At 45.0% G+C, this 27,432-nt stretch overlaps 1 protein-coding gene across 6 annotated transcripts in view; it reads left to right on the top strand.

The window, feature by feature from the left end:
* SNX29 (sorting nexin 29) overlaps positions 1–27,432 on the top strand; it is a 226,228-nt gene that overhangs the window by 73,396 nt on the left and 125,400 nt on the right. For all 6 annotated transcript variants that reach the window (XM_081839688.1, XM_081839690.1, XM_081839691.1 and 3 more), the window contains one exon: positions 8,753–8,859. In XM_081839688.1, the coding sequence (XP_081695814.1) occupies positions 8,753–8,859 (107 nt within the window). The remainder of the gene's footprint in view (positions 1–8,752; positions 8,860–27,432) is intronic.

Genomic DNA, 27,432 nt, shown 5'->3' with positions numbered 1-27,432 from the left:
CTGAAGCACCACTTTGGCTAATGGGGCCTCCAGCTGCCGCCACGCCGCCGTAGCACGATTTCTGTTCTCATCCTGAAGCAAAGTTCTTAACCCAAGGTACTATTTCTGGGTTAGCGAAGTCTGTAACCTGAAACGTATGTAACCCGAGGTACCACTGTATACTGATATACCACAGTGTCTGAAATAAGGATGGAGCTAAGTAGAGGCATTGGCTGGCTTCATGGTTTTCTCCGCATCATGATTTTTGCATAGTGTGGATGCACACACACACACACACCCTGATTCATGATATATTGCTAAGTCAAACATTATGAAACCAATATGGACTTCAAACGGGTTTTGGATGATATATCGATAAATTGCCCAGCCCTAGTCCAGGATTGGTAGCAAGAGTTCCAAGACCGGACAGTTGATCTAACAAGTTTCCCTGCCTTCTAACCAAGTATTTAAGCAGGAGCAGAGAAGGCTCAGCTACTCACAAGAAGTTGTGTCCCTTCAGCAAATCCTGACCTGAAGACAGGCACTTATCTGGGGAGTGGAAGGAAATATTCTCCCCTTCTCTCTGGATGCACCACATCTCTCTGGGAGTTCTTGCTGGGTGCACCTCCTCTTCCCCCAGTCTCTCCCAGTATGTCACAGATGGCTGCACCTAAGATTTCCCTCTCATCCTCCAAGGGATGGGAAGGGCTTGGGCCTCTCACCTTGTCAGCTCCGAGAGCAGAGGAGGGCTTCATCAAGCTAGCTCTGCTGCATAGTCTCATTCCCTGCCCAACATTGAGTCCATGTCCTCACTCTTGAATGTTTCCTGTTCGTGGCCTGGATCAGAGGATTCAGAGGGAGCCATGGCCATTAACACATCTGCCTTAATGTTTCACTACATATAGAAGTTATTTTTCAGCCTGCATTTGCAACAACGAAGTGTAGTTCATGCCAAGTGCAAATTGGATATATCTTTTGCTACGTGTGTCATCTACAGGGCAATTGAGAACCATCTCTATTAAATAAGACCCCTGTTCAACTTCAGTGGAATTCTGGCCAGTTGAGAGAATATTTTAGCAAATCAACTTTTTTTTTTAAAGCAAAGCAATGTGCTCACCCAAGTAATTGCAGGCTGCTCCTCTTAGTGACAGAAACCTTTTGATCATTTCTCTTTGCATTGCAAAGTGGTTTTGACATGCTCTTAAAATGAGGTTACCATTTAATTTCCATTAGCCAAAGCAACACTTCCTGAAACTCAACAGTTACCTAACCTTGGTGTAGCCCTTGTTGGAGGTAGGCTGGTGTAAATATTGCTACCATTTGTCTAATTAGTTGAAATGATTTTTTCATGCTTTTATGATGATAAAACTGGTGTTCAGCTGGTGTTCAAGGGACATGACAGAGTCCTGGAATATAACAATACAGTGGTACCTTGGGTTAAGTACTTAATTCGTTCCAGCGGTCCGTTCTTAACCTGAAACTGTTCTTAACCTGAAGCACCACTTTAGCTAATGGGGGCCTCCTGCTGCCGCTGCGCCGCCAGCGTGCTATTTCTGTTCTCATCCTGAAACAAAGTTCTTAACTTGAAGCACTATTTCTGGGTTAGCGGAGTTTGTAACCTGAAGCGTATGTAACCCGAGGTACCACTGTAACAATCATCATCATCATCATCAAGTCCTCCAGATCTGTTTCCCCCAGCGAGTTTAGAACTGATAGCACTGAGTCGTGTCCAGTGGTTTTGCCTTAAATGAGGAATCCACCATTTGTGGGTAGGAAATGCTATTTGGGGGGGGGTCAGTCTTCCCTGTACATTTAATCCATTGCCCTACCCCTCATTCTGCCCCTGAGACTTTGTCTACAGCAGGAAGGGTGAATCCTATATTGCCCTGTCTTATTAAAGCACTTTCTGCTAGAGCAGGAGTGGTGAGCCTCAGGCTTGAGAACCGAGTCTGCCCCTCCAGGCCTTTCTGTTTGGCACTTAGTACTCCGTCTACATCCACTCTCCATACCACATTGACAATTTCCAGGCCATACCTCTCACAAGCCTGGGGCTTTTTTGAGTGCTTTTGCCTGGCTAGATCACGTTCTTGAGCTCTTGCTTGCTTGGAGGTGTGTGTGTGTGTGTGTGTGTAGAAGCACAGGTCTTATCCTTGACCAGAATGTAACCTGCTGTATGAGTCACATCTGTTTTTCTGTCCACCTTTGCTTCCCCTCAGGTGAAAAATATTCCCCTCTCCTTTGCCGTGGCAAAGCTAACCCAACATTTCTATAGCCAATGCTTTCGATCATTTTTAAAAGACAGAATGCAAGTGATGAATCAGAATGGAAAAAAGAAAATGAAGTCTTGTTTGTGAAGCGATCTTATATCCCTTGGCTCCCTTTCCTTTCAGTTCTGAAATTAAGTCTGTCCCTTTCCTAAATCTTGGCTAGATGAAGGTCTCCTCCTCCTCCACCACCCTTCCTCCCTTCGTGCCTTGAACTCTCTCCCAGAACACGTGTCCAGTGCTGTCCCTCTTGCTTCCTTCCAGACCCTCACTCATTTTTTTGGCATCGGTTTGGCCACCTCTCAAGACACCAGTGCCAAACGCAGCGCAAGGATTCCCAAGGTGGGAGTGGCAGTCCTTGTTGATATTGGGGTGCCAAGTTGCCATTTTGAGTCAAGATGGCAGACCGAAACCTGGCTTTGGATTGACTCCATCAAACTCACCAAACTCACCACACTATCCATTTAAAAATCACAGTATTTTCTGATTTCTAAAAATACCTGGCCAGTACTGGGCACTCCCTGCTAGTCTATATCTATATACCTACTGCTTGATTGCAAAAACACCCCTCAGTGGCTTACAAAAAGGTTAAAACTATAAGCAAAATCAGCAAAAAACAAATATTTTAAATACTCCAAAAATAAATAAAACCAAAAATAACTCACACAACCTCCCATTTCAGCAGCAGGGTTACATTTCCAGTGTTCCACTCAGACTTTGAATGCCTTTATTTCCAGAAACCTCTGGTGTTGGGGCATGTAGAATATGGGACTTACGGGATTCTTGTGTGATTGGGGAGTGGCGACAGGGAAAAAACCACAATTTTATACTGTGAATACTAGGAGTGGAGGGCCAGTGGGATTTGGGATTCCCTGCTGTTACAAACTCAGCAGCAGGCTCTTAATGCTTTTATTTATTGGGCCGATTGAAGTTCTCTGATCAAAGGCTCCATTCAAGCTCTTTGATTCCCCTCTTCCTCCTTCTGCACCGACTTCATTTGCTTTGTATCTGCCTATGACGCTTGTAAGCAGTTTGACTGCTTGCTGAGCTTGGCAAACGCCAAACTCTCTGGCTGAAGGTCTGTGGCAAAGGGGCCCTTTTGATAAGGCTGGTTTGCTTAAATAATCACAAAAAACAACAGCTCTCACCTTTTATGAATTTGTCTGTTTCTTCGTCCCATATGGCTTGGATCTGGACTGGGTTAGTTGGACTTGCTTCCCATCAGAAATCAATGGGACTTGACGTAATCATGACTAACACTTTGCATTGAATTTCAATAAGATACAAGTTCAGCTAACTTCGTCTGGATCTAACTCTCTGTTTTGCTCGTTTGCTGCTACGCATTTTCAACCACATTTCTCACTCAGTTTATTTGATTTTAAAAGGGGGCATTTCTCTTTCCCTCCCCCAGTCTGCTTTTTAGTCTTGTTCTATATACTGTCCTTCCATCCGCAGGTTAAAACCTGATTTATTCCAATAGACTTTTGCTGTTTACGGAAAGGCCTTTAAAATGTGTTGTGCTGTTGTTGTTGTTGTTTTTACTCTCTTGTGTATCTACTACCTGTGCAGTGATATATTTGGGTTTTTGTTGTTGTTCTTGTTTAGTCGTGTCCGACTCTTCATGAACCCATGGACCAGAGCACACCAGGCACTCCTGTCTTCCACTGCCTCCCGCAGTTTGGTCAGACTCATGTTTGTAGCTTCGAGAACACTGTCCAACCATCTCATCCTCTGTTGTCCCCTTCTCCTTCTGCCCTCAATCTTTCCCAACATCAGGGTCTTTTCCAGGGAAGCTTCCCTTCTCATGATTTGGTTTTTACTTCACTTTAATTCCATTATATTTTAATTACTTCTTAGCTATTATATTTTATATGTTCGTAGCTTTCTGTGTTTTAGCGCTGTGTGTTTTAATTTTTGTAATCCACCTGGTTCTGGGGGAAAGGTGGGAAGCAAACAAGCAAGCAAGCAAGCAAGCAAGCAAGCAAGCAAACAAAACAACCAACCAACCAACCAACCAAACAAACAAACAAACAAATGGCTGCATTATGACAGACTTACAGCCTCTTTGAGCCCAGGGTCTGGGGGTCTCCTTATATAGTTCTGATGTACTTTTGCTATTGGTACATTTGTCCTGGGTGTTTAATATGCGGCTGAATGAGCTGGAAGGGCTTTTCAGACTGCTGGCCATTTACTGCAGGAGATTTTTTGGCAAGTTTCCCCTTCTTGTTTTTATTTAATTGTGTTTTATTCCGTTTGATTTCCTCTCTGCTTTTTAGTCCAGAAGGATCCCCACGGCAGCTTGCAGAAACACAATAGAACTGTGCTATTGAACAGCACTGTCGCTGGGAGTGTTCTCATCTGCTTTCATCCCATCTTGCTTTCATGACTGCTGGAAATAATGTGAGATGAGATAAGTTCAGTGAGAATCCACCCACCCTCCCCAAATATACAGCTTAATCAAATGAAAAGTGTATGTGTGTGTGTCTCTATCTCTATCTCTATCTCTATCTCTATCTCTATCTCTATCTCTATCTCTATCTCTATCTCTATCTCTATCTCTATCTCTATCTCTATCTCTATCTCTATCTCTATCTCTATCCCTATCTATCTCCCAACAAACACCAAGTAATATAATCAAGGAAGTAAAGACTTGCCATGGTTCAGGGCTTCCCAAACATTTTCTTGCTCACAGTCCTATTTGATAGGGCTGAAAATGGCAGCAGCCCACAAGTCATGAGTTGAAGCAGAGCCAGGAACGTCCAATGGCCCTTGTTCCACCAGGATTTTGACACCTTTTGCACGTCAGAAAACTTTTCACTCCATATTGTCCCTGCTCCATATTGTCTCCACTATCTGGAAGCAGTTTTCTGGAGTTTCAGGCAGTGGGTCTCACCTAGCCCTTACCTGGAGATGCCGGAAATTGAACCCGGGACCGTCTGCATGTAAGGCGTATGTTCAACCACTAAGCTACGGCCCTTCCCCATAGCTTTCCTATAGCTTTCTAGGGTTAAAGCCGGTCATTTAAAAACTGGAAAGCTAGACCCCCTCTGGATATTCATTAATGGATTAAGGGTTGAAAGGGTTCGTTTTGGAATAAAAAAGTATAATGAGTCTGATTCTTTGATGATAATAAAGTTCCCTTTTCACTCCCCGACATGCCTCTCAATATTCCCCCTTACTTTGCCTTGTCCATAATGTTTCCTTTGACTCATGCCACTTCACTCAGTAAGACTTCAAACATGCAGGTTCGTTTTGTGTGTGATGGCTCTGGCTACACAAATAAACAAGATTCGTAACGTACAGGAATAATCCGTGTTATGTTTACTTGGAAGTTAATTCCTGCGGTGCGCAATCGGACTTAAATCCAGAATAAACACGTATAGGGTTGCGGCTTCTCGGCTGCTGACAGCTGATTCTGAACAACACAGAAACAGGCTGTGTGTGTGAGGAGGCGGATCAAGAGCCCCAAATCTCAGCCTCCTCTGGGCACTCCGACGAATGTATCCACCACTTGCCTTTTTGCCCTCTCCATAGGAATGTGCTCCTGCACCCCCTTCTTTAGCAATTTCATTTAAAGCTTTTGCGAGCTCTCTAATACCACCTAAGTAATAACGTTCCTGCTCTTGCGATTTATTGATTTAAATATTTAGTGGAGCATACAACCGGGCAGCGTGCAATGTCAAAACACAATGCTACAAGCATAACTTCAGTTAATACATCAAAGGTGCATCGATAAGAATTAAGAGCTAGTGTAATGTAGCGGTTAGAATGTTGGACTATGACCTGGGAGATCAGGGTTTGAATCCCTCCCTGCTCACTCAGAAAGTGCGCAAGTGACTTTGGACTGGCCACATTCTCTCAGCCTGTTGTTGTTGTTGTTTAGTCGTTTAGTCATGTCCAACTCTTCGTGACCCCATGGACCAGAGCACGCCAGGCACTTCTGTCTTCCACTGCCTCCCGCAGTTTGGTCAGACTCATGTTTGTAGCTTCGAGAACACTGTCCAACCATCTCGTCCTCTGTCGTCCCCTTCTTCTTGCGCCCTCCATCTTTCCCAACATCAGGGTCTTTTCCAGGGAGTCTTCTCTTCTCATGAGGTGGCCAAAGTATTGGAGCCTCAGCTTCACGATCTGTCCTTCCAGTGAGCACTCAGGGCTGATTTCCTTAAGAATGGATACGTTTGATCTTCTTGCAGTCCATGGGACTCTCAAGAGTCTCCTCCAGCACCATAATTCAAAAGCATCAATTCTTCGGCGATCAGCCTTCTTGATGGTCCAGCTCTCACTTCCATTCCAGCCCTCACTTCCATCTCTCATTTTATCTCTCAGCCTAGCCTACCTCAAAGGGTTGTTTTTTGAGGATAAAATGGGGAGAAAGAACCATGTACAGTGGTACCTCAGGTTAAGAACTTAATTTGTTCTGGAAGTCCGTTCTTAACCGGAAACTGTTCTTAACCTGAGGTACCACTTTAGCTAATGGGGCCTCCCGCTGCCACCGCACAATTTCTGTTCTCATCCTGAGGTAAAATTCTTAACCCGAGGTACTATTTCTGGGTTAGCGGAGTCTGTAACCTGAAGCGTCTGTAACCCGAAGTGTCTGTAACCTGAGGTACCACTGTACACCACTTTGAGCTCCTTGGAGGAAATAATAATAAATTAATTTTAAAATGGCAACAAATCACTGTTCCAAAGCCCCGTTTGAACAATACAATTAAAATTCCCCCTTTATTGGTTCGATCTCTTTTGTTTCTTCTTTGTTGTTACTGCTTTTTCTGTATTGTAAAACAAAAGTAACAACATTTGTTGGAAAAGATGTCTAAAAGAAAACGGGGGGTGACTCTTGCCTAGCAGCGCAGCATATGCCCATGCTGCCCAGGGCGGGTGCGCTCCCCAGGGGGGCGTAGCAAGGAGGGTACCCTCCCAGGTGCGGGATAGCTGCTCGGATGCCCGGAGTGGCGTGCATGCCCCGCAGCCTTGGACGGAGCGAGCCACCCACAGGGGTGGAGCGAGCCGCCAATGGCGGACATTCAGCCGCCACCCACCCGTGACTCCCAAGCCTCCCCCGAGCTGTCAAAACAAAGGGGGAAGAGGTGACTGCCACTGGCAAAGCGGTGCAGCTCCCCCCCTTACCCTGACGGCTCCGGGTAGGCTTGGGAGTTGCGGGGGCGCGGCCCCCTTCCTACACCCCTGCTCTTGCCCAACTTCAATTGGCAAGGAGTCCATAGGGCAGGGCCTGCCATACTACATTGGTTTGGGTCTTAGCCTCTAGAAGAGGAGAAAACAAGCTTGTTCCATCTTCCATGTGACAGCCCTTTAGATAGCTTTCTTCTAATGCTTTCTTTAGGAGTGTGTGTGTGTGTGTGTGTGTGTGTGTGTGATTTATGCAGCATCTTCTTTCCAAAGTACTTTGTCTGCTCAGTGATCCCTGTACAAGTTGTGCTCAGTAAACTACTTGTAGATTATTTTACGGCATTTAGTTCCAGAAACAGATCTGTAGGTTATTTTAAATGTGCTTACTTACTGCAGCAGAAGAAAAACATCCTGTGTTGTTAAAAAGATGGGGAGTGTGGAAAATGCTCCCAACAGTTTAATAATAGTTTGATTAAAATATGGAATATCCTCATAATGATTAAATGAACATTTTTTTTAAAAGCTAGTTATAAACTAACCAAGTAAGTTCTTGAATCCTGGCCTTTATCTACCTTTGGAAAGTTGTTTGTTCGCTATACAGTGTATATTTGAATACCTTTTAAGATACCACAATCAAATGTTACATTATGGCTTCTGAGATCAAGGAGCATGTTTTCACCTAGGCTTGAATACAACTGGACACAATTTTGAATCAAGATGGCAGACTGGATTTTTCAAAAGGGTGTGGATTTTAACTACCCATTTCAGCCACTAATTTCAAAACTGCACTGATTTTTTTTTTTATTTAAAAAATTGGTTTCCTAGAATGGCCCGTCAGTGCTCGGTATGTGGCTTCTTACTTTGTTATGTTTTGGAACAATAACTATGAAGGCAATATCCAGTGTTTTTGCTTTACTATAATTCTGTAGATTGTACATGAGAATATAAATGCCATACCAGCACGTCTTAAAGATGGCGAGGCAACCTTGCTGCACATAAATTCAGAGGGTTCAATACTGTCCCATACAATTGATCAGCCACTGTGAGCGTTCAGCACCATCTACTACAAATTGTGAGACACACCTGGGGATAGGTGCAAAATCTGCCTGGCACTTTGGCCAACGGAATGGGCACAATGATCCCCATCGCTAATTCCTTCTCACTTTTTGCTTTACATGCCTGTTTGTGTCCGGTTTCTTGGACACAGAGCTGAGTCGTCTCTGTGTTATGTGAGCCCAGCGGGCTTGGTGGCTCATGAAAACCAATTCTGAGGTCCAGTGGTGGTTTTGGGCCTACAGTGCCTGAAGTTCTAGAAAGGATGGGGGGGGGGTTTAAAATCCCGAGTTAAATTAGCGCTGTGCATTTTGTTTTTTTTCTTTCAGTATTGCCAAACCTTTGGAACACAGATAGTGAGTTTGCCATTCCTGAGCAAAAACAAGTAGAAAACCACGAAGAACTGGCAAATGCTTATGAAAGAAAGCTAATTGAGGTAAGAGTGTTTTGCTATATAAAAAGTACGAGGTACAGTTGGAGTAATACGTCTTATGTGAAATTTGAAAGAAATTTTACAACCTTTTCTTAGTTTTGATAACCTTTAATTTCTTTCTTTCTTTCTTTCTTTCTTTCTTTCTTTCTTTCTTTCTTGGTTAATTATTTTAGATACTTAGGTTTTCTCGTTTAGGCTTCTGAAATGTATAAGCAGCTACTCCCCTCCCCCCCCCCCAAAAAACCCACTCATGGCTTGGTGTGAACAAGGAAACGTGAAGGCTACTGGAGAGGAAATTGTGGCTGGGCTGGTTTGCGCTTCCTTAGTTGTTTTGTTGTTGTGTGCCATACACTGTGTATGGTTTTCTGAATCTAGGGCTTATGGTTTACCCCTTTTCAGACTCGCCACAAACCACAACCAAGGCTTTTCCTATGGTTTCTAATGAAATTACTGGAAGTTTTGAGGAAGCAGACAAGTCAAGATAATACATTGTTTTTAAGTCACTTTTTAAAGGGTTGGGTTGGAAACAAATATCCCAGAGAATTACTACAATTGGAAATGTCAATATGTATGAATAGTCAATCATTTTGTGCAAGGACATTGTCTATATTTACCAGCTGAGTAAGTGACTTTGGGTTGTAGCCAGTGTTCCTTCTACTCATTTTAGACCCACTAAAATTAATTGACAATACTGATTCAGGCCCATTCATTTCAAAGGATCTCCTTTGGATATCAAAATTCTGGATATCAAGGCCTAGACTTAGACATTGCCCAGCTAATCTGTGAAAATTTCAGCTGTTTTTCAACTTTGTTAAGTAAGCTAGCACTGCCAACAGCTACCTTGGGACAATCAATCCAAAGTTCTATCTTACTATGGAAATAAATATGCGGTACCAAACCAAAGAAGGTGATATTTCCTCACTGCTTTCCAAATTAGCAGGGCCTGTTTGACCCTTTTTAATACAGAATTTTAAAGGTTTTGGGTGGTCTTGGCATTGACTTTTCCTAGGTGCCTGTCTGTGCATCATAGGGCTGATTAGAAGATATTTTTGGTGGATGGAGGAAACCAGCATTTACTTTACCTACTTTCCTTTCTCTTTCTTTCTCCAAGCAATCTGTGATGTCCTCTTCTTCTGCATACCCCCACCCCACCCCACCCTGTGACAGTCTATTGAGCCTAGGGCTCAATAACAATTAACAATTTCTCACTCAGTTTTATAGTGAGAAATTATTCCCCAAAGCTTAAATTAATGGATGAACAGGTTTGTTTCTCGCTGTTTATCTGCCTGATAATAGCTCTGTTCAGAAGTGCCTCCAGGCATTCAGTGAAATCGTGGGGGGGACTAGGGTGATGGGATTCTGTCCTCAGTGTCAATATTTCTTCTTCTTCCTTACGTTTGACAGAAGGTCTAAAGGGGGAACCTGCACATTCTCATCTGCACATGTTCAGGTGCCTCTAAAGATGCAGATTCTTTAAAGTTGAACCAAAGAAAAACCAACAGCCACAGACGTAAAATACCATAACTTACAAAATACAGTAAATTGGGTTGTAAAACAAAATATCAGGTGTAGCTAAACCACTTCTGAAAAAAGATACTTTGAATTATGGAAGTTAAGAGAAAGTTAAAAAGAAATAACGTAACATAACCAGATTAAAAATTGTAATGTTTGAGAACAGCAGCCGAACAGGACAAGTTTTAAGCGGGAATGAATGAATGAATCGGGGGAAGATTTTCTCTCGTGTTTTTGCAGCCAGAGTGAGAGATCTAGCCATGGGCTTTGTTAATAATTTGTTTGAACCTCCAAGATGCTGGTACAGGGACCCAGCATGTCATATTAGCCTTCCAAAGTTCAGGTATAATTGAATCAGGCCCTGGAGCTTTCCCTGACTTTAACTGGGAGGTCAAGGACTTTATTTCCAGCTGGGTTACTGTAGCCTATGCTGGGAGTGCTTCAGGGACCTCCAAAGTATTGGGACTCCTGTGGGATTGGTGGTCCCAATTTGCTTGCCTGGAGGAGCCTGCGTACCTACAGTTGTACTCAAAAAGCTTGCATACTTCTTGCCAAATAGGTGACGGTCAGAAGCAGGGATGGGGAGAAATTTGATTCAGTTTTTGTCTGAAGGCCCGATTTGCACCGTCCAAAACAGTATGTGCACCGAAACGCAACCATTACTCAAAATTGCACTTCTCCAAATTTTGCAGTGAAATTCTTCAGCCAAGTGATGTGTACAGAAGTGCACATGCCAAGCTAAAATGTGCATAAAGGTGCATCTGTTAGTGAAAATAACAGAAAGAGATGCATTATGTTTTTGAAAACATGCTTTGTAAAAAATGTGTACATCAGGCAGAAGGTGTGTGCAAAAATGCTCCTATTAGTTCGCACAAAAACGCTTACGAATTTTCACGAGGACTTTTTGAAACAACAACAACAACATAAACTAATGTGGATAATGTGGAGGACAGGACAGAAGGCTGGAAAAAGTAGAAGCAGAAAGGAACTGGAATGGACAGATTTGCCCATCCCTAGTCAGTAGATGGACCCAACTAGTGCCACGATGCCTGCTTCCTTTTCCGCACATGGACTTGAATGAATGGAGAGCACTTATGCATGGGGCTTTTGGTTTAACCCGCAAATAAATTGACCACAGAGGGGAGAGAGTAGCACTAAGCACCAAGCCCTCAACACCGCCATCTCCCCTGTCTCTTTGCACACAGTGACACTTTAGGCGACGAAGCTTGCCCTGCAGCTTAAATATTACAGTTAAGCCTCATGGATCAGTTTTAAGTTACCGTGATCTCAGAAGTTGGTTGGTGGTTAGCCAAGGCTCTTTTCTGTATTGTCAGTTTTTATAGGCCTCAATGCTGAACTTGCTGTGTGCATTATGAACAGCATTGGCTTAGATCTTAAGAAGTTTATCTGTCCATGCATGGCAAGGCTGGGGAGCCTCAGGTTCTGCTTTACAGCCTGAGTGTGTTTGCTTGTCTGGAATGTGTTGCTGAACTCTGATCGTGCCTCTTGTTTGCCTGCATGGAGGACAGAGGGGTGTCTGTAGACTCTAGCCTGCCATTCAAAGGTAAAAGCTACACTCCTCACCATGCCCACTTTTGCCTCTGTTCTGGCCCCACCTCCCACTGGATTTCGGCCTCTGGAAGGGTGCCCAGAAGGGAATGTGGTCCTCAAGCTAAAAGAGAGAGAGAGAGAGAGAGAGAGAGAGAGAGAGAGAGAGGTTCTCCACTCCTGTTGGGGCAGTTTCTACCAACTTTGCCCTAGTTATCTGAAAGGGTGATGGAGTCTCCCTTTTTGGAGGTCTAAGCAGAGGCTGGGCTGCCCTTTCTTTGAGATATGCTAGCCCTGAGTTTTCTGCATCAAGAGTGGGTTTGAACTAGATGCTTATAAAATCCCTTTATGTGATTTTATGATGGGGGGGTGGGGGGTAGGGGAAGGCGGCAGTGGGAAGGCCGAGGCAGGAAAGGCCTGCTGGAATCCAAGCTGCTGTCCGTTTCTTTGCTGGCTGAAGATAACACTTTGCGCCAGAAGCTTTAATATGCTGGTCATTCGGCCCCGGTGTTTGAAATGCTCAGTTGAGGCAGGCATACACTGGAGTTCCAGCTATGAATATTTATGGGTGGATGAGGCTCAGCTTCTGTCAGAAAAAAAGGTTAAATTTGGCACTTGAAATGTTTGACAAATCGTACAGCCCTCTTCAAATTCTGTTTGTCTGAAGCACTTGAGGAAATATCTGCAGAGGTGCCTGCTTGTGATGGATTAATCCGAGTGTTGGATTTTGTCACCCTTGTTAATGTCTCTTTACTACTCCTTCAATGTTGAGGGATATATATATATATATATATATATATATATATATATATATGGTTGCAAATGCACCAGCTAAGGAGCAGGATCGTTTTCAAGACTCTGAGCTGCTGCTGGAGATTAGGAGACCACTGGGACTGTGGTTGTCAGACAGGAGACCCCAGAAGATCCTGCTGTACCACCAGGGCATGTGGGGCTAGAACTCACAGGGGCCTTCCTCTGACCCAAGGAACCAGGTGTCCCCCTCTGCATGTTGCCGGTCCATTGGTGCAGGGGGTGTCGAACAGAAGAGGAGAAGTGACCATCTTCAGACCGTGTGGCTGGCCCTTTAAGAACCTGGCAGTCTCCACAAGGGGGTGGAGTCTCCAAGAGGTAGTCCGGCTTAAAAGGCCTAAATATGTTCTTAGCCCTTGTAGGAGCAAGTTGCTTGCTTGCTTCCATGGCCCTGCATCCTGACCTACCTTGCTGCCTTCTCCAGGGGAACTGGCACCAGACTAGAACCTGATCCATGTTAATGTTTGCTACATTGTAGCTGTGCCTGTACAATGAAATCCCCATTCTGTTGCATTCCTCCTCCTCTAGCATGACCCTAAATTCCAGCATTGGCCAAGACAATGAATTGGAGGTCACAGTGCTGCCAGTTAAGGTATGAGTTGGGGAAAATGATCTGGTCAGTGGCCCAGCAAATCTAGCCACTGAACTTGTTTGCTCCTGGTAGACCAGTTCGATAGCTACTGCCCACTGTCAATCATGTGGTGTCATAGGGCCGGACCATGCATGGGGTGGGTTGAAGTAGCTGCCTTGGGCAGCGGAAGCCCAAGAGGCAGTGTCCCTACAGGCATCTCACCACCTCCAACCAGTGGCGGCTTCTGGCGAAATCCCGCGAGATGTTGCTGAAATCTCGCGAGAGCTTGTTGGAACCCACCGTTGCCGCTTTGCGGGTGCTGCCTCACAGCTTGGGCAAGGAGGGCTTTGTCAGGGGTAGTGCAGAGCAGCACTTTCCTGTTTTGCCTCAGGTGATGAAGCAGGGTACCTGGGTGTCACCATGATGTTAGGTAGCCTGATTCTCCAGTGGTTTCCCAGTTCTTTCTCCCCTTCCTTTTGGCAGGAACTAGCTGCACTCTGGAGTGCCTGAATGTGGGACTAGTTGTCTGGCCGTACAAAGTTTGCTTGTTTGTTTGTTGGTTGGTTGGTTAATTAATGCTCCTTTCCCCATCAATGCTTAACCTTTCAGGGTAACAAATAAATAAAGGGAAATGAGAGATTTCCTCGTTATGGCTGCTACCTTCTCTATTGTTTTCTCCACTTCTTGGTCCTGTGGCTGCAACAAGCCTGCCCTCCTGCCTCTGGCTGCTTAAGCCAGTTCCCGAGACACTGTGGTTTTGAATGTTACGCATGGCGTGCTCCAGCATGCTAATTGGAAGAATTAGTTATAGCTGAGATTATCATCAACGCAGCACGTAATCCCTCTGTAGTAGTCTCTTCCCAAAGGTCTCTGAGGCATAGGTGTGTCATGAAATGCAAACCATTACTTTGCAATTCCGGCGAGAGAATGAGTAATTGGGCCTTGCTAACATTACCCCTCCCGCCCCATTCACAAGAGAATTCTCCTGAAAATTGCTCCCGTATCTGTGTTCCTGTGTCAAATGAGTCATATGTGCAACTCCCCCAGAAGCATATAAACTGCCATTTTGATTCTGGAGTGGTTAACATTTATGGAGCCTGTCAGGGAGCACGTTTTTGCATAATGCTACCAAATCATTGCGGGCACAGGAGTTGTTCTCAAGAGTTATTCATTGCGGAGTCATAGGATAAATGGTCTTAGATCCTGTTTCCCTGCCCCCCCTCCCCACCTGAGCAAATGGGGTGATGGCTCTTCCTGTTAGAGGTGACAATTTTCAGTTTTACAGGGCTTGTTGGCTTCATGTGCTGGCTGAAGAGTAAATAAGATTGATGCGTCTCTTTTTAAATTAGGGATCGGGAACCATTTTGAATCTGACCCACCACATTCTCTTCTGGCCAATCTTCTGGCGACCGCATGCCAGCGACAGGCAGAGCTGGAGGCAAAAGTGGGCAGAGCAATTAATGTGAATTTTACCTTGGTGTAGCAGACTAATTTCTGCACACACTTTCACACACAACTCTGTCCTTCATCCAGGCAAACAAGAAACATTGTACGAGAACAAGGACACATTCCAGCCAGGCAAAAACACTGAAGGAGGGTGCAAAGCAAGGCCAGGGAGGGAGGTAGTCCGAGGGTAGGATGTGTGTGACCTTCAGAGAGCGTCAGATAGAGGGCTGCATTTGGCGCCCGAGCTTGAGGCTCCCCATCCCTGTTTTACGGTAAAGAATTGGAAGGTTTCAATAGAAGTCATAATGGTTGTATTCAATACTCCTTATTCCTTTTATAGTTGTGTGTTTGTGTGTGTGTTGATTTATGCTTCACCTTCAACAAGTTCCTGGCTTATAAAGAATTCAAGTTAGAGCAGAGCCCATGTGGTGCAATGGTTAGAGTGTTGGACTAGGACCTGGGAGAACAGGGTTCAAATCCCCACTCAGCCATAAAGCCCGCTGGGTGACCTTGGGCTGCTCCACCATCTCTGAGCCTAGCCTACCTCACAGGGTTGTTATGGGGATGAAATGAGAAGGAGGAGAGCCATGTACCTTGAGATCCTTGGGAGATAAAGGTGGTATATAAATGTAATACAGAAAAACCAGATTAAAACAAAAAAGGAGTGAGACAATAATTTTAAAAGGGTAGCATAAAAGAAGGGGACGCGGGTGATGCTGTGGTCTAAACCACAGAGCCTAGGGCTTGCTGATTGGAAGGTCGGCAGTTCGAATCCCCGCGACGATGTGAGCTCCCGTTGTTCGGTCCCAGCTCCTGCCCACCTAGCAGTTCAAAAGCATGTCAAAGTGCAAGTAGATAAATAGGTACCACTTCGGCGGGAAGGCAAAGGGCGTTTCCGTGCACTGCTCTGGTTTGCCAGAAGCAGCTTAGTCATGCTGGCCATGGAAGCTGTCTGTGGACAAACGCCGGCTCCCTCAGCCTATAGAGCGAGATGAGCGCTGCAACCTCAGAGTCATCCGCGACTGGACCTAAGGGTCAGGGGTCCCTTTACCTTTAGCATAAAAGAGGGCAGTGTTAGATCATGCGGGTCAAATAGAAAACTATGGGAAAACAAAAAGGCCTGAAATGACACCAAAGTAAGTGCCAGGCAAGTTTTTTTCCCTGAGGAGGCCATGCCCACAATGGTGGTGCCGGCGCTGAGAAGGCCCTTCTGCGCAGTTGCCACTCACCACACTTCAAATAGGGTGCCTAAAGAAGAGCACCTTCTGGAGATCTTAGTGTATGGACAGACATGTGGGGAGGCAAGCGGGTGTTACTGTGACCAGCCCTTCTTGTGACCAGCACTTGGAGTGGAGACTTAGAAACCTAACTGGTTGCTGCTGCAGTTTCTCAAGGCATTGGATGTAATGTGGCCATAAAGCCAATCCCAGTTAACAGCCTTGCGACTGCTGTTTCGGACTGATCATCAAAATAACATACTATAGAGCTTCACAAGGCAACTCCACATTTAATGTGATTTAACTTGGTGGTTGCCAAGGCATGGTGGTCCCCTGGGTATCTCTGCCCAGTTAGGCTCCATCTTAAGCTGAGAGAAGGTGGCTCTGTGCCATGGAGAACAACCTATGCCACCATTGACAAAGATGGCGCCGTGAGCATTGCCTCTCTGATACCTCCCCCTTCCCCCTTGTCTCAGTGACTTCCCTTATTACTTAATTATTTGTGCAAGTTCTTCAAAGCCAACTAACTTCAGGAGCTTCAAGTTCTCAATACAGGCATTGTGATTATTTGTAATTTTAGTCCATGTCTTCAGATTTCCAGAAATTCTGCCTCTTAAGGCTTCAGTCATAAATTTTCATGAAAAACGTAAGGGGTTTTGCTGAGAGGAGGCCAGGCAACAGCCATTAGCATGCAGCAGGATTAGACTGATCTTTCAGTTGTGCACAGCTCTCAATGCCTATATTTCCTCTCTCTCTCTCTCTCTCTCTCTCTCTCTCTCTCTCTCTCTCTCCTTCAATTCTATATATGTTATTGCAGAATGCTTTATAATTAACTGAACAAAAATATCATCTGATCCGCAGCTGTCACGGCTAAAGTGTGGTGGCACGCCGAACAATAGATAAATAGTTATGAAGTGTGTTAATCATAATGATACAGGGAAGGCCAATAACTGGCTCTGATCTAATCAGGAGTTTTACATAAATCGTTCTGAGGGTGGCACTTCCAATACCATATAATTACATCAGGAAATTGGGTGCGTGTTGAATGTATTGGAATTCATTGGCAACCCACAGCGCAGTGTGTATCTGAAAAGTCAAGTTCAAGCAAACACCAGCTGCCTGTGGAAGAAGGGAAATGCCAAAAATGAGCAATACCAGGCCACCTGTAACTTGCATGTTCAGTTATTGATTTCTGACGGGCTAGAGGCGAGCTGATCGTGCAGCATTGATCCTGGCGCAGCTGCGAGGACTCCCTGTATGTTTCTGAGCCAATACGTGATGGCCAACCTGGGCTTTTGCCGTGGTTGAAGCTAAGCAAGATCCTTTCACACCATGGTTTCTGAGCAGTCCTTAATTCATTCTTAACTATCATTAAGCCTCCATGTGGGCATTGCTGCAAAAAGAAGACTATAGCAGGAGAGGAGAGGGTGATCTGCTTGAGATGAAGTGAGTTCATGAGTCTATATGGCAATATCACCAGCCCTTCCCCCCCCTGCCAATCCTCTTCTTCCCCTGGTTTTGCATAATGCATGAACAGGCACCAGTCAGCTTCCTCATTAACATGAGCCCATTGTGTTGCATTCGGTGGTGCTAGGCAGGAGGACTCTTAATACTAGCTGCTGGAAATGGCGTCTTGCACCCAGGTCCTGCTTGTGGATTCTCCCACAGGTCACTGTGAGAACAGGATGCTGGACTAGATGGGCCTGGACGTACTTATTGTTAGGTTTGCAAAGTATTTTGATGGGCAATGAGATCTGCAGCCCTGTCTCCTTGACACATAACCCCCTGCTTCTATAAAACTGAAAAGTATTACTCTTAAGATGCACAATCTTTGGAGAAGCGATATGCTCTGTGTTCAAGGAAAGGGGATCTCTTAAGTCTTTAATATTCATGTTATGTGTATTTATAGGCAATGCTTGTAATGGTTTAAATAGGCATAGCTAAATAATTAAACTGAAAATTTAAAATGTAATTACGATCTTAGAAGGTTTTCTGTCCGTGTGCTGTAGATTCACTTTAATCCAGCAGTGAACTCATTCTTTGAACATATATTGTGGTTTTTTTAATGACCAAATAAATTAAAAAGGCTTCAAGAGAAGATAACAGTTAGCTTTATTATGATGAATTGACACCCACCAAATGATAGTATTAGTCCTGAACTGCTGTGCCTCAAGGAATTATTCAGTCTCTTTAAAAGACAATCATTTGAGTGACACTTGAGCACAATTCAAGGAATTGATCCCTTTGGGTGGTATCCAGCTAATTTTTTGCACGGAGTAGGTACATTGACATTAATGAACCTAACTTAGTCTTGTTCATTAATTTCTATGAGTCTGCTCTGAGTAAAACTTTGTTGGATGCAACCGTCTGTTTTTATTTGGGTCAAAGAGGTACTTTGATATGACATCTGGCTAGCGGAATAGTCTCAGATGTACTAAGGATTGGAATTGGGACCTTAAACACGCAACATACATCCTCTAGCATTGAACTATGACCTTTCCTCATTCTTTTAGATGAGAGCTTTTATAAAACAGAATTCTTCATTTTGATAGGCTGCCTTTTCAGGTCAGTTTTCTGTAACATCTAAGACTGACGAATCTGGATGGGGCATCAATTAGAGTTTGTGGTGGTATGTGATAAATTAAGAGTTGCTGTCTATTAGGCTAGTGTTGCACATCACTGTAAACCACAGTTAAACTATTGTTTAAATGCATGCTGCCAAAATTCAGGGTTTCTCCTACTCCTCTGTTACTGCTGTGGTGCCAGAAAGCAAGCTGTGGTCTAAGCTTAGTGTCATATGTGAACCCAGGCTCATGACGTGTTCCTCTGCAAACTCGGGTTGCTCTGTTGTCCTCATTGCGAGCTTGGAGGTTTAGACTTCAGAGCAATGCAAATCATTACGTTCTGAAATGTCTTCAACCTTGTGATCTTTGTCTCTTAACCTGAGCATCTGGTAATGTTCAAAACTCATTCAGAGGGTAGAGTCTTTAGCCGAATCCTTCAGGACACTCTGTGTGGCTGGTGCTTAGACGAAGGATGAGTCATTCTTTTCTTTTGGAACTCTGCATGTTCAAAAGGTCTCTCTGCGCACCATTTGCCACTTGCTCTTCTTAATATACAACAAATTGCCGTTGCTTTTTTCCAGGAACATAAAGCTGGCTCTGATATTTCTCATAAATATAATGTTAGGATTAAATGGAAATGAACCTTGATTCCTCGCCACTTCCCGTTGCCAACACCTCATCTCTTTGTATTTTATAATTGAAAATCAGTGTTCTTCATGGTTGAGCAGGCCAGCCCCATCCTTCTCCATCAGAACCTTAAGTGTCCTATGCATCTTCTACACCAGCTTTCCCTAACCTGTGTCCTTCAGATGTTTTGCAGTATATTTCCCATCAGCCCTAACCAGCACTGTGTCCTGACTGGCATGTTTTCTTAGGACGCCGTACCAGTAAATATTCTAAGGCCGCATCTAGTGTGACACTGCTTTAAATATAAACAGTCGCGGCTTCCCCCACAGAATCCTGGCAGCTGTGGTTCGTGAAGGGTTCTGAGAGTTTTTGAGAGGTCCGTATTTCCCTCATAAATCTACAGTTCCCAGAGTTTCCTTGTAAAAGGGATTGTAAAAGGGAGTCGTAGCTCTGAGGGGAATAAGAGGAAGGCAAATCCACACCGTGATCAACTCCAGCCCGGAAACCAATGTCCCCACTGTGGAAGGATGTGTGGGTCCAGAATTGGCCTCCACAGTCACATACAGACTCATTTTTAAAACCGTGTTCATGGAAGACAATCTTACTTGGCTACAAGTGATTGCCAAAGAAGAAGAAGGACCCCTTGAAATCTCCTGGCATCCTTAACAAACTACAATTCCCACAATTCTTTTGGGGAAGACATGGCTGCTGCTTTTAAATCTATGGTGCAGATGGAGCCTTAGGTAAAGATGGGGAACCTGTAGCCTTCCATAGAGCTCCAATTCACTCTGACCATTGGCTCGGCTGCCTCGGGTTGATGGGAGTTGGAGGTCCCACAACACCTGGGCTCCATAGGAGCACTCAGATTTGATGCTGCCTTCCCTACACTTGTTTCATCATCAGGAATGGTTAGGGGAACTGTTACACCTGGCCCTGCATTATGGCCGCACCTTCCTTTCTGGGAGCCTGCACATTTCCTCATTGTGTTAAGCCATGGTTTGACTTAGCGCTCCGTGTGAGTGAGGGAAGACTCAGCCTGAGGCCACTTGAACTTCTCTGCTTTCTTTCCAAGAGCCTTCATTAGAAAGGCAGCAAGCTGACAGCCTCCTTAGGGTTCCTTGGCCTTGCCTCCAGGCTGCTTGCATCGCTCTTGCTTTGTTCCGCTGTGGCCTTCCTTTCCGCTATTCCTTCCTGGTCTGCCTGCCTATTTGCCTTGGTCTTTTTATTGGTTTGCCCCCTGATTGTGTGTGTGTCTGTGTGTTTGTGCAATGCGCCGTGCGTCCTCGGGAGCCAGGAAGTCCATCTTTCCCGTGAAGTTTTAGTTTTCAAAATACATTTATTCCCCCCCGCCCTTCACTTTTTGCTGCTTTGTCTCTGGCGTAAAGATATCTGGGAGAGCTGTTTTTCTGCTCGCATCTCTCTGGTGTTTCTTACACTTGTTGGATTATTATTAGCCAGTGTGATATAGTGGTTAAGAGTGGTGGACTCGTAATCTGGGGAACCGGGTTCGCGTCTCCGCTCCTCCACATGCAGCTGCTGGGTGACCTTGGGCCAGTCACACTTCTCTGAAGTCTCTCAGCCTCACTCACCTCACAGAGTGTTTGTTGTGGGGGAGGAAGGGAAAAGGAGATTGTGAGCTGCTTTGAGACTCCTTAGGGTAGTGATAAAGCGGGATATCAAATCCAAACTCTTCTTCTTCTTCTCTTCAAGCAACTCCACAGAGCATGCCTTTTGAGGCGAGAAAGATAGAAGCAGCTGTCCGTTGGGCACCAGCAGGGGAGCTCTTGTGTTGTATGTAACAACTTCTCCTGGCGGGCATTATGTGTGCTTCTTCCTCTGGTGGCTTCTAAGTAGGAACCAACTTCTGGCGCACAGATCTTGGCAGAGGGATGCTCAGCTCTGGCACACGATCCTCTCAGGCGTCTCGGTGTCAGTTTCCCTTGCCTGGATGCTCGCAGCGATGTTGGTGGCCAACGCTGTTTCTGCCAGAATCCGCCAGCTGCTGCACCCTCAGATGTCACTTCTGTTTCTTGGACTTGCCTTTTTAAATTCAGAACTGTCGCTCCCTAAATAAAAAGGCAGTATCTTCTTTTCAGTTGGCAGTGCTGAAGTGAGGATGGGGAGGCCTGTAAAGTGGTACCTCGGGTTAAGAACTTGTTCTGGTGGTCTGTTCTTAACCTGAAACTGTTCTTAACCTGAGGTTCTAATGGGGCTTCCCGCTGCTGCCGCACGATTTCTGTTCTCATCCTGAAGCAAAGTTCTTAACCTGAGATACTATTTCTGGGTTAGCGGAGTCTGTAACCTCAAGTGTCTGTAACCTGAAGTACCACTGTATAGTGGTGAAGAAGGGTGTTCATGTCCTTAAATCAGACCTTTCCCTAAATTGCACTGTCTGGGTATGTTGGACTACTGTTCCCTGGCGAGGCCCAGCCAGCAGGGCCAATTGTCATAGGTTATAGAAGCTGTAGCTTAACAGCACATGGAAGGTTCTAGAGTGGCTGGGGCAACCCTGTCAGATGGGTGGGATACAAATAAATTATTATTATTATTATTATTATTAGGAATACTGCCTTAAATTTTTAGTTGTTTTACTTAAGTACATTGTTTAGAGCAAGGTTTAGAGCAAGGTTTCCCAAACTTGGGTCTCCTGCTGTTTTTGGACTACAATTCCCATCATCCCTGACCTGCTGGTTCTGCTGGCTAGGGATGATGGGAGTTGTAGTCCAAAAAAAGCTGGACACCCGAGTTTGGGAAACCCTGGTTTAGAGATACTTATCTAATTACGGGTAGTATAACGTGATATCAGTAGTACTGTAGATAGTTTGTAAAAGTAGGGTGTGAGTGTGGAATTCGTATTGCATTTCATACATTGATTCCTTTTGGGTGGGATTTGTAAATGACTTAAAGACTTCTGTTGAAATTAGCTAGTTAAAATAAATAATCAAATGTCAAGGGGTGTATGTGTGTGTGTGTGTGTGTGTGTGTGTGTGTGTGTGTGTGTATCCATCCATCCATCCATCTGTGTATCTGTCTGTCTATAATATTTTGTTTCTTAATTTATTTCTTTTAGGCCCCATCTGCACTATACATTTAAAGGAGTATCATACCACTTTAAACAGTCATGGCTTCTCCCCCAGAATCCTGGGAGTTGTAGTTTGTTAAAGGTGCTGAGCATTGTTCAGAGACCCCTATTCTCCTCACAGAGCTATGGTTCTTAGTGTGGTTTAATTGTGCAGTTTAACAGGGAACTCAGGCTGAAACAGGTTTCCCACCACCATTCTCACAGAAGATGCCAGGGACTGATTTTCTGCATGCAAAACATGTAATGACTGATGGGGACAGCCTCAGCATAACATCAGGACATTTCCCCTTTGTGGAACTGGCATTTCCTGGTGCATCAGAATTGTTGTTAGTGGCACTGATTTAAGTAGTTTGCTGTTTTGCAACGAGATAGTTTCAAAAATAGGTTCCAGGTGCTGTTCACCAGATTTATGGGTTGCCTTCCAAACCAGCCAAACAATATAGGCACCTGTGTGGTATTTAGGTTTTGTTTATAAGTTAAATTTAAATATAAAGCATGTTTATTCAGATTGTTAATTTACTATAGGAAAAAATGGAAGTGCATCCTGTTTTCTCTGTGTGTACATTTTTTACAGCTTAAAATAAGGCAGCCCTGATGCAAGTTGTGGCAGAAAGCAGATGGCATTACATTCCTTAGGATTAATTTCTGGTCTGATTTGGTATAATTTGGACATGTGCTGGTGGCATAATTATTGTGTGCATGGACATTGTACATTGTGGGACACATAGCAGGCAGTCTTACTGTAGCAGCCATTAGAACGTAAGACAACGAAAGTGGGTTCTGTGCTGCCTTTTGGTAGCAAAGGGACTGCAGGGTTGGAAGTATGAACACCCAGCATCATTGGTTCTAAGATCTCTCTGCCATTTCCATGCATGGCTCATAGTGGCCAATGTCACTTAAATACCTATGTGGACTGCCTCTATTAATCTATGCATTTAAAGCAGGATTGATGGAATATTCTTACTGTTGATGTCAGCTGGCAAAGGGTGGTGGTTCTCTTTCTGTTCTATTTGCAGTTAAAAGCTACATACATACCTAAAAATATCTTCCTGTGGCCCTCCACATCATTAAAAACCAGTTGAATATTGATAGAAGACTATACAGTGGTATCTTGGGTTACAGATGCTTCAGGTTACGCGTTTTTTGGGTTGCACACCGCACCGAACCTGGAAGTACCGGAACAGGTTACTTCTGGGTTTTGGCGCATGTGCAGAAGCGCTAAATCACGCTTTGCACATGCGCAAAAGCGCCGGATCACGACCCGCACCTGCGCAGACGCAGCGCTGCGGGTTGCGAACGGGCCTCCTGCACAGATCACGTTCACAACCCGAGGTTCCACTGTACTGTATACATATATAAAATCCATTAAAACCATATAGTTTACATTAATGAAACGCAACGGCACCAGCCTCCTCATTAAAAGTAATCAGTTTCCAAAAGCCTGTTGGAATGAAAAAGGAGAAAGGAGGGACTATTATTAATGCATATAAAGTATTATTAATGCATATAAAGTTTTGGCATCTCTGCTTTCCTGCAAGCTTGCAAGGTTCTTTATTGTAGGCAGAAGTCACTGTGCCCTATGATAACCCCAAATTCTCACCTCTGTTTTTCCATCCATGAAGCAGAATTTGCTGCAAGCTTGTTGATTCTTTTTATTAGTTTATTCAGATCTTTCAAAATTAGGAGGTGCAAAATGTAAAATACTTTCAGTTGAGCGCATAGTCGTAAGAACAAAATATATGCTTACAATATATTTTTTTAAAGTCTTAATTAGCTATTCATTTTCTTTTCTTTTTTAAAAAAGAGAGAGAATCTTACAGGTAAAGGAAACTAGCAGGGAGCAAATTAGCAGTCGGAAGTGTGTGAGAGTTTATTGATGGTTGAGGGAAAAATGGATGCCAGCAGGGAATTTTCAGTAATTACAGAGTAAGGAATTTTAACCAGAGTTAGTATAGCTCCTTTGGCTGCTTGTGAGTGATAATTACTACAATAGTAGGAAATCAGGTAAATTAAGTTGCACAACATGTCAGGCAAATTTAGATCTTCTGCCGTTGCTATTTTTTCATTACGTGGGGAATTAAAAATAGGAAGTTAACCTGAACATTTATGGTTTGCACTTAAAGCCTCAGAAATCCAGATGCGAGGCATGTATTCTGATTATCATCGTCCTTCTCTGGCAATGTCGCCTGTTCTTGATTTGCATCATATCTGTGACGTCCCTGTGAGGAACCTCACCTTTTAAAGATCTTTTACTGTTACTACAAGGGCCATGGGTGGCGCTGTGGGTTAAACCACAGAGCCTAGGACTTGCCGATCAGAAGGTCGGCTGTTCGAATCCTCGCGATGGGGTGAGCTCCCGTTGCTTGGTCCCTGCTCCTGCCAACCTAGCAGTTCGAAAGCATGTCAAAGTGCAAGTAGATAAATAGGTACCACTCCGGTGGGAAGGTAAACAGCGTTTCCATATGCTGCTCTGGTTCCCCAGAAGCGGCTTAGTCATGCTGGCCACATGACCCGGAAGCTGTATGCTGGCTCCCTCGGCCAATAAAGCAAGGTGAGCACCGCAACCCCAGAGTCGGTCACGACTGGACCTAATGGTCAGGGGTCCCTTTACCTTTACTGTTACCGCACCCATTGTATTATGTAGGTTTTTTCTGTGGGTCATGAGCTCATGATCGCTAGTATGTTCCTAGTGCTCAGATTGACATAATTCCACTCTTGGTTTTCTTTTCTTCCTATTTTACCTTGTCTTTTATCCTCCCTCCCTCCTATTTTCCCCCAGGATTACATAGATATCTTACCAAATCATAGAGTTGGAAGGGCTCCTGAGGATCATCTAGTCCAACCCCCTGCCATGCAGGAACATGCAGCTTTCCCTTACGGGGACTGAACCTGCAACCTTGGCGTTATCAGCAGCACGCTCTAACCAACAGGTCTATGTGGATTACATGTTCAGATAAAATAGCCAGCCAGTCAGCGTTCCTCAAAGCACAAAGGCAATAATATTTCTTCCCAGGATCATACACAGTCCTTCAAAAAGCCAAAATCACGTACAGTCAAAACACATTAGGTTCAGTGGTGGGTGGAATCGCTAAAGTCTTATTTCAGTGGCGGGTGGGATTTCCTGCCCCCTTTCTACTCCTTTTAAAAAACAACAACAACACACACACACACACACACACACACACACTGCCAACAGCATAAAGCTGAATGCACACAAGTTAAATGCCCGTACGTTGTGAGTTATCATTAAATGGTGCCAAATGATTTTCAATGTTGCATATTAATTTGTTGCGAGCTACCCTGGGACCTTAACATGAAGGCCAGTCAATAAATCAGAATAATAATGATCATAACAATGTACCAGAGGACAGGTCCTTGCCCTGGGCAACTTATAACCTAGAATTCACAGCAGGGGATGGCCAATGAAATGGGAGGGTATATGGGAAAAATTCCATTTTCACTTCTGTTACACATACAGTGGTACCTCGGGTTAAGAACTTAATTCGTTCTGGAAGTCCGTTCTTAACCTGAAGCTGTTCTTAACCTGAAGCACCACTTTAGCTAATGGGGCCTCCCGCTGCCACCGCACGATTTCTGTTCTCATCCTGAAGCAAAGTTCTTAACCCAAGGTACTATTTCTGGGTTAGCGGTGTCTGTAACCTGAAGCGTCTGTAACCTGAAGCATCTGTAACCCGAGGTACCACTGTGCTTTGACTTAGTGAGGCAGAAGTGAGGAGCCTGTGGGGTTCCCTGTCCCTGCAGTAGGGTCTGGAGTCTTTTTGGAGGGGAGGTTGTGCCTAAGGGAACCGTGGGAAAGGTGGTTTTTGAGGAGTGTTTTGAAGTGTGGGTGATGCCTGGGGAAAGACTCCAAAGCCAGAAGGAAGGTGGAGGAGGACTTTCCAGGGCTTGGGTTGCAGCGCTCTGAATGATTTTCTTGATTATGATTTATATGGGGCCATCTGTCCTGGCAGCTCAGCAGCAAGTAGGAAAAGGTTGGCAGAGGACATTCTGCTCTGGCAAAGCTGGGAGCTCATGGGATCGCAGATAATGCCTTATGGGAGGCCGGATTCCTGCAGCACGAATCCAGGAGAATGCAGTAGCTGTGCTGCTTCCAGGTATAGGAGGCTAGTTCAGGACCTCTGACTTCTCTGCTCTGACTTCATCTCCTCTGACTTCTCTGCTGGGAACTTCCAGGGGGCTGGATGGGTACGGGGGCTTTCAGGCAATGGGATGGATGAGTTGTGGGTTCTGGTTCCTCGTTTTAAGGAGCGTGACTCCCCTGGCTTCTGAGGAAGCGGCCAGTGTCAAAGCCTCTTTCATCCAGAGGACTCTTGTTTTTCCAGATCACTTGATATCTATCTATATCTTCTGTGGTCTCCTCGGTTGCGTGGCCTTCCTCTGGGCCCTGGCCTGCTCTCTTGGAGTTCTAGCCACCGTGGAGTAGGCTTGGCTTGGGTCTGGGCTCTGTCACATGTCCTTGCCCTCCCAATGCTCTCCTACCTTTCCTCAGCGGCAGCGGTGGCGGCGCGGCAAGCTCGGGGCTCCCCTCTTTTTTCCCTTCCTCTTTCTCTCTCTTCCTTCTTCTTCTCCTCTTCTCCTTCTCCCTGCATCGGCTCCGGGGTTTTCCTGGCCCCGGAGTGCCACTGGGCAGTCAGCCAGGCACTCTCGCTCCCAGCTTGATTTTAGTTGCGGGGGGGGGGGGTGTCAGCGGTTCCCCAAGTTGATGCACTGGGTGTCCGCAGCAGTCTCAGCAGCCCGGAGCCAGCCTGGTAGCACAGTTGACTCTGGCTGGCGTCAGGAGCTGCTCGCTGCCGTGGCGCCCGCCATTTTGCCTCGCTGGAAGTCCCCATATGATGTGTCTTGTGCCGTTGAACCAATCACGCAACATTCATTCCCTACTAATAAATCTACAACACTGAAAATATAAATCCGGGGGCATTAAATGGAATCCGGGGACCTTCCGGGTACGGATTTTGTCCGGGGATGGATTTGTAAATCTGGGGACTGTCCCTGGGAAACGGGGACGTCTGGTAACCATACAGAAGAGGCCTCTTGGTTCTCCCACCACCCTCAGAAGCTCAGGGATGGGGGTGGGGGTGGGGGCCAGGGAGAGCTCCTTTTCTGTGGCAGCCCTCAAGGTATGTAGCTCTGTCCCACAGAGGTGCATCTGGAACCTTCATTATACAGTTTTTGACAAAT

This window comes from Podarcis erhardii (genome assembly GCF_964252035.2).
Source record: "Podarcis erhardii genome assembly, chromosome: 14".
Lineage (NCBI taxonomy): Eukaryota > Metazoa > Chordata > Lepidosauria > Squamata > Lacertidae > Podarcis > Podarcis erhardii.
The sequence above is the reverse complement of the archived record's forward strand: the minus strand, read 5'-3'. Positions and strand labels throughout refer to the sequence as shown.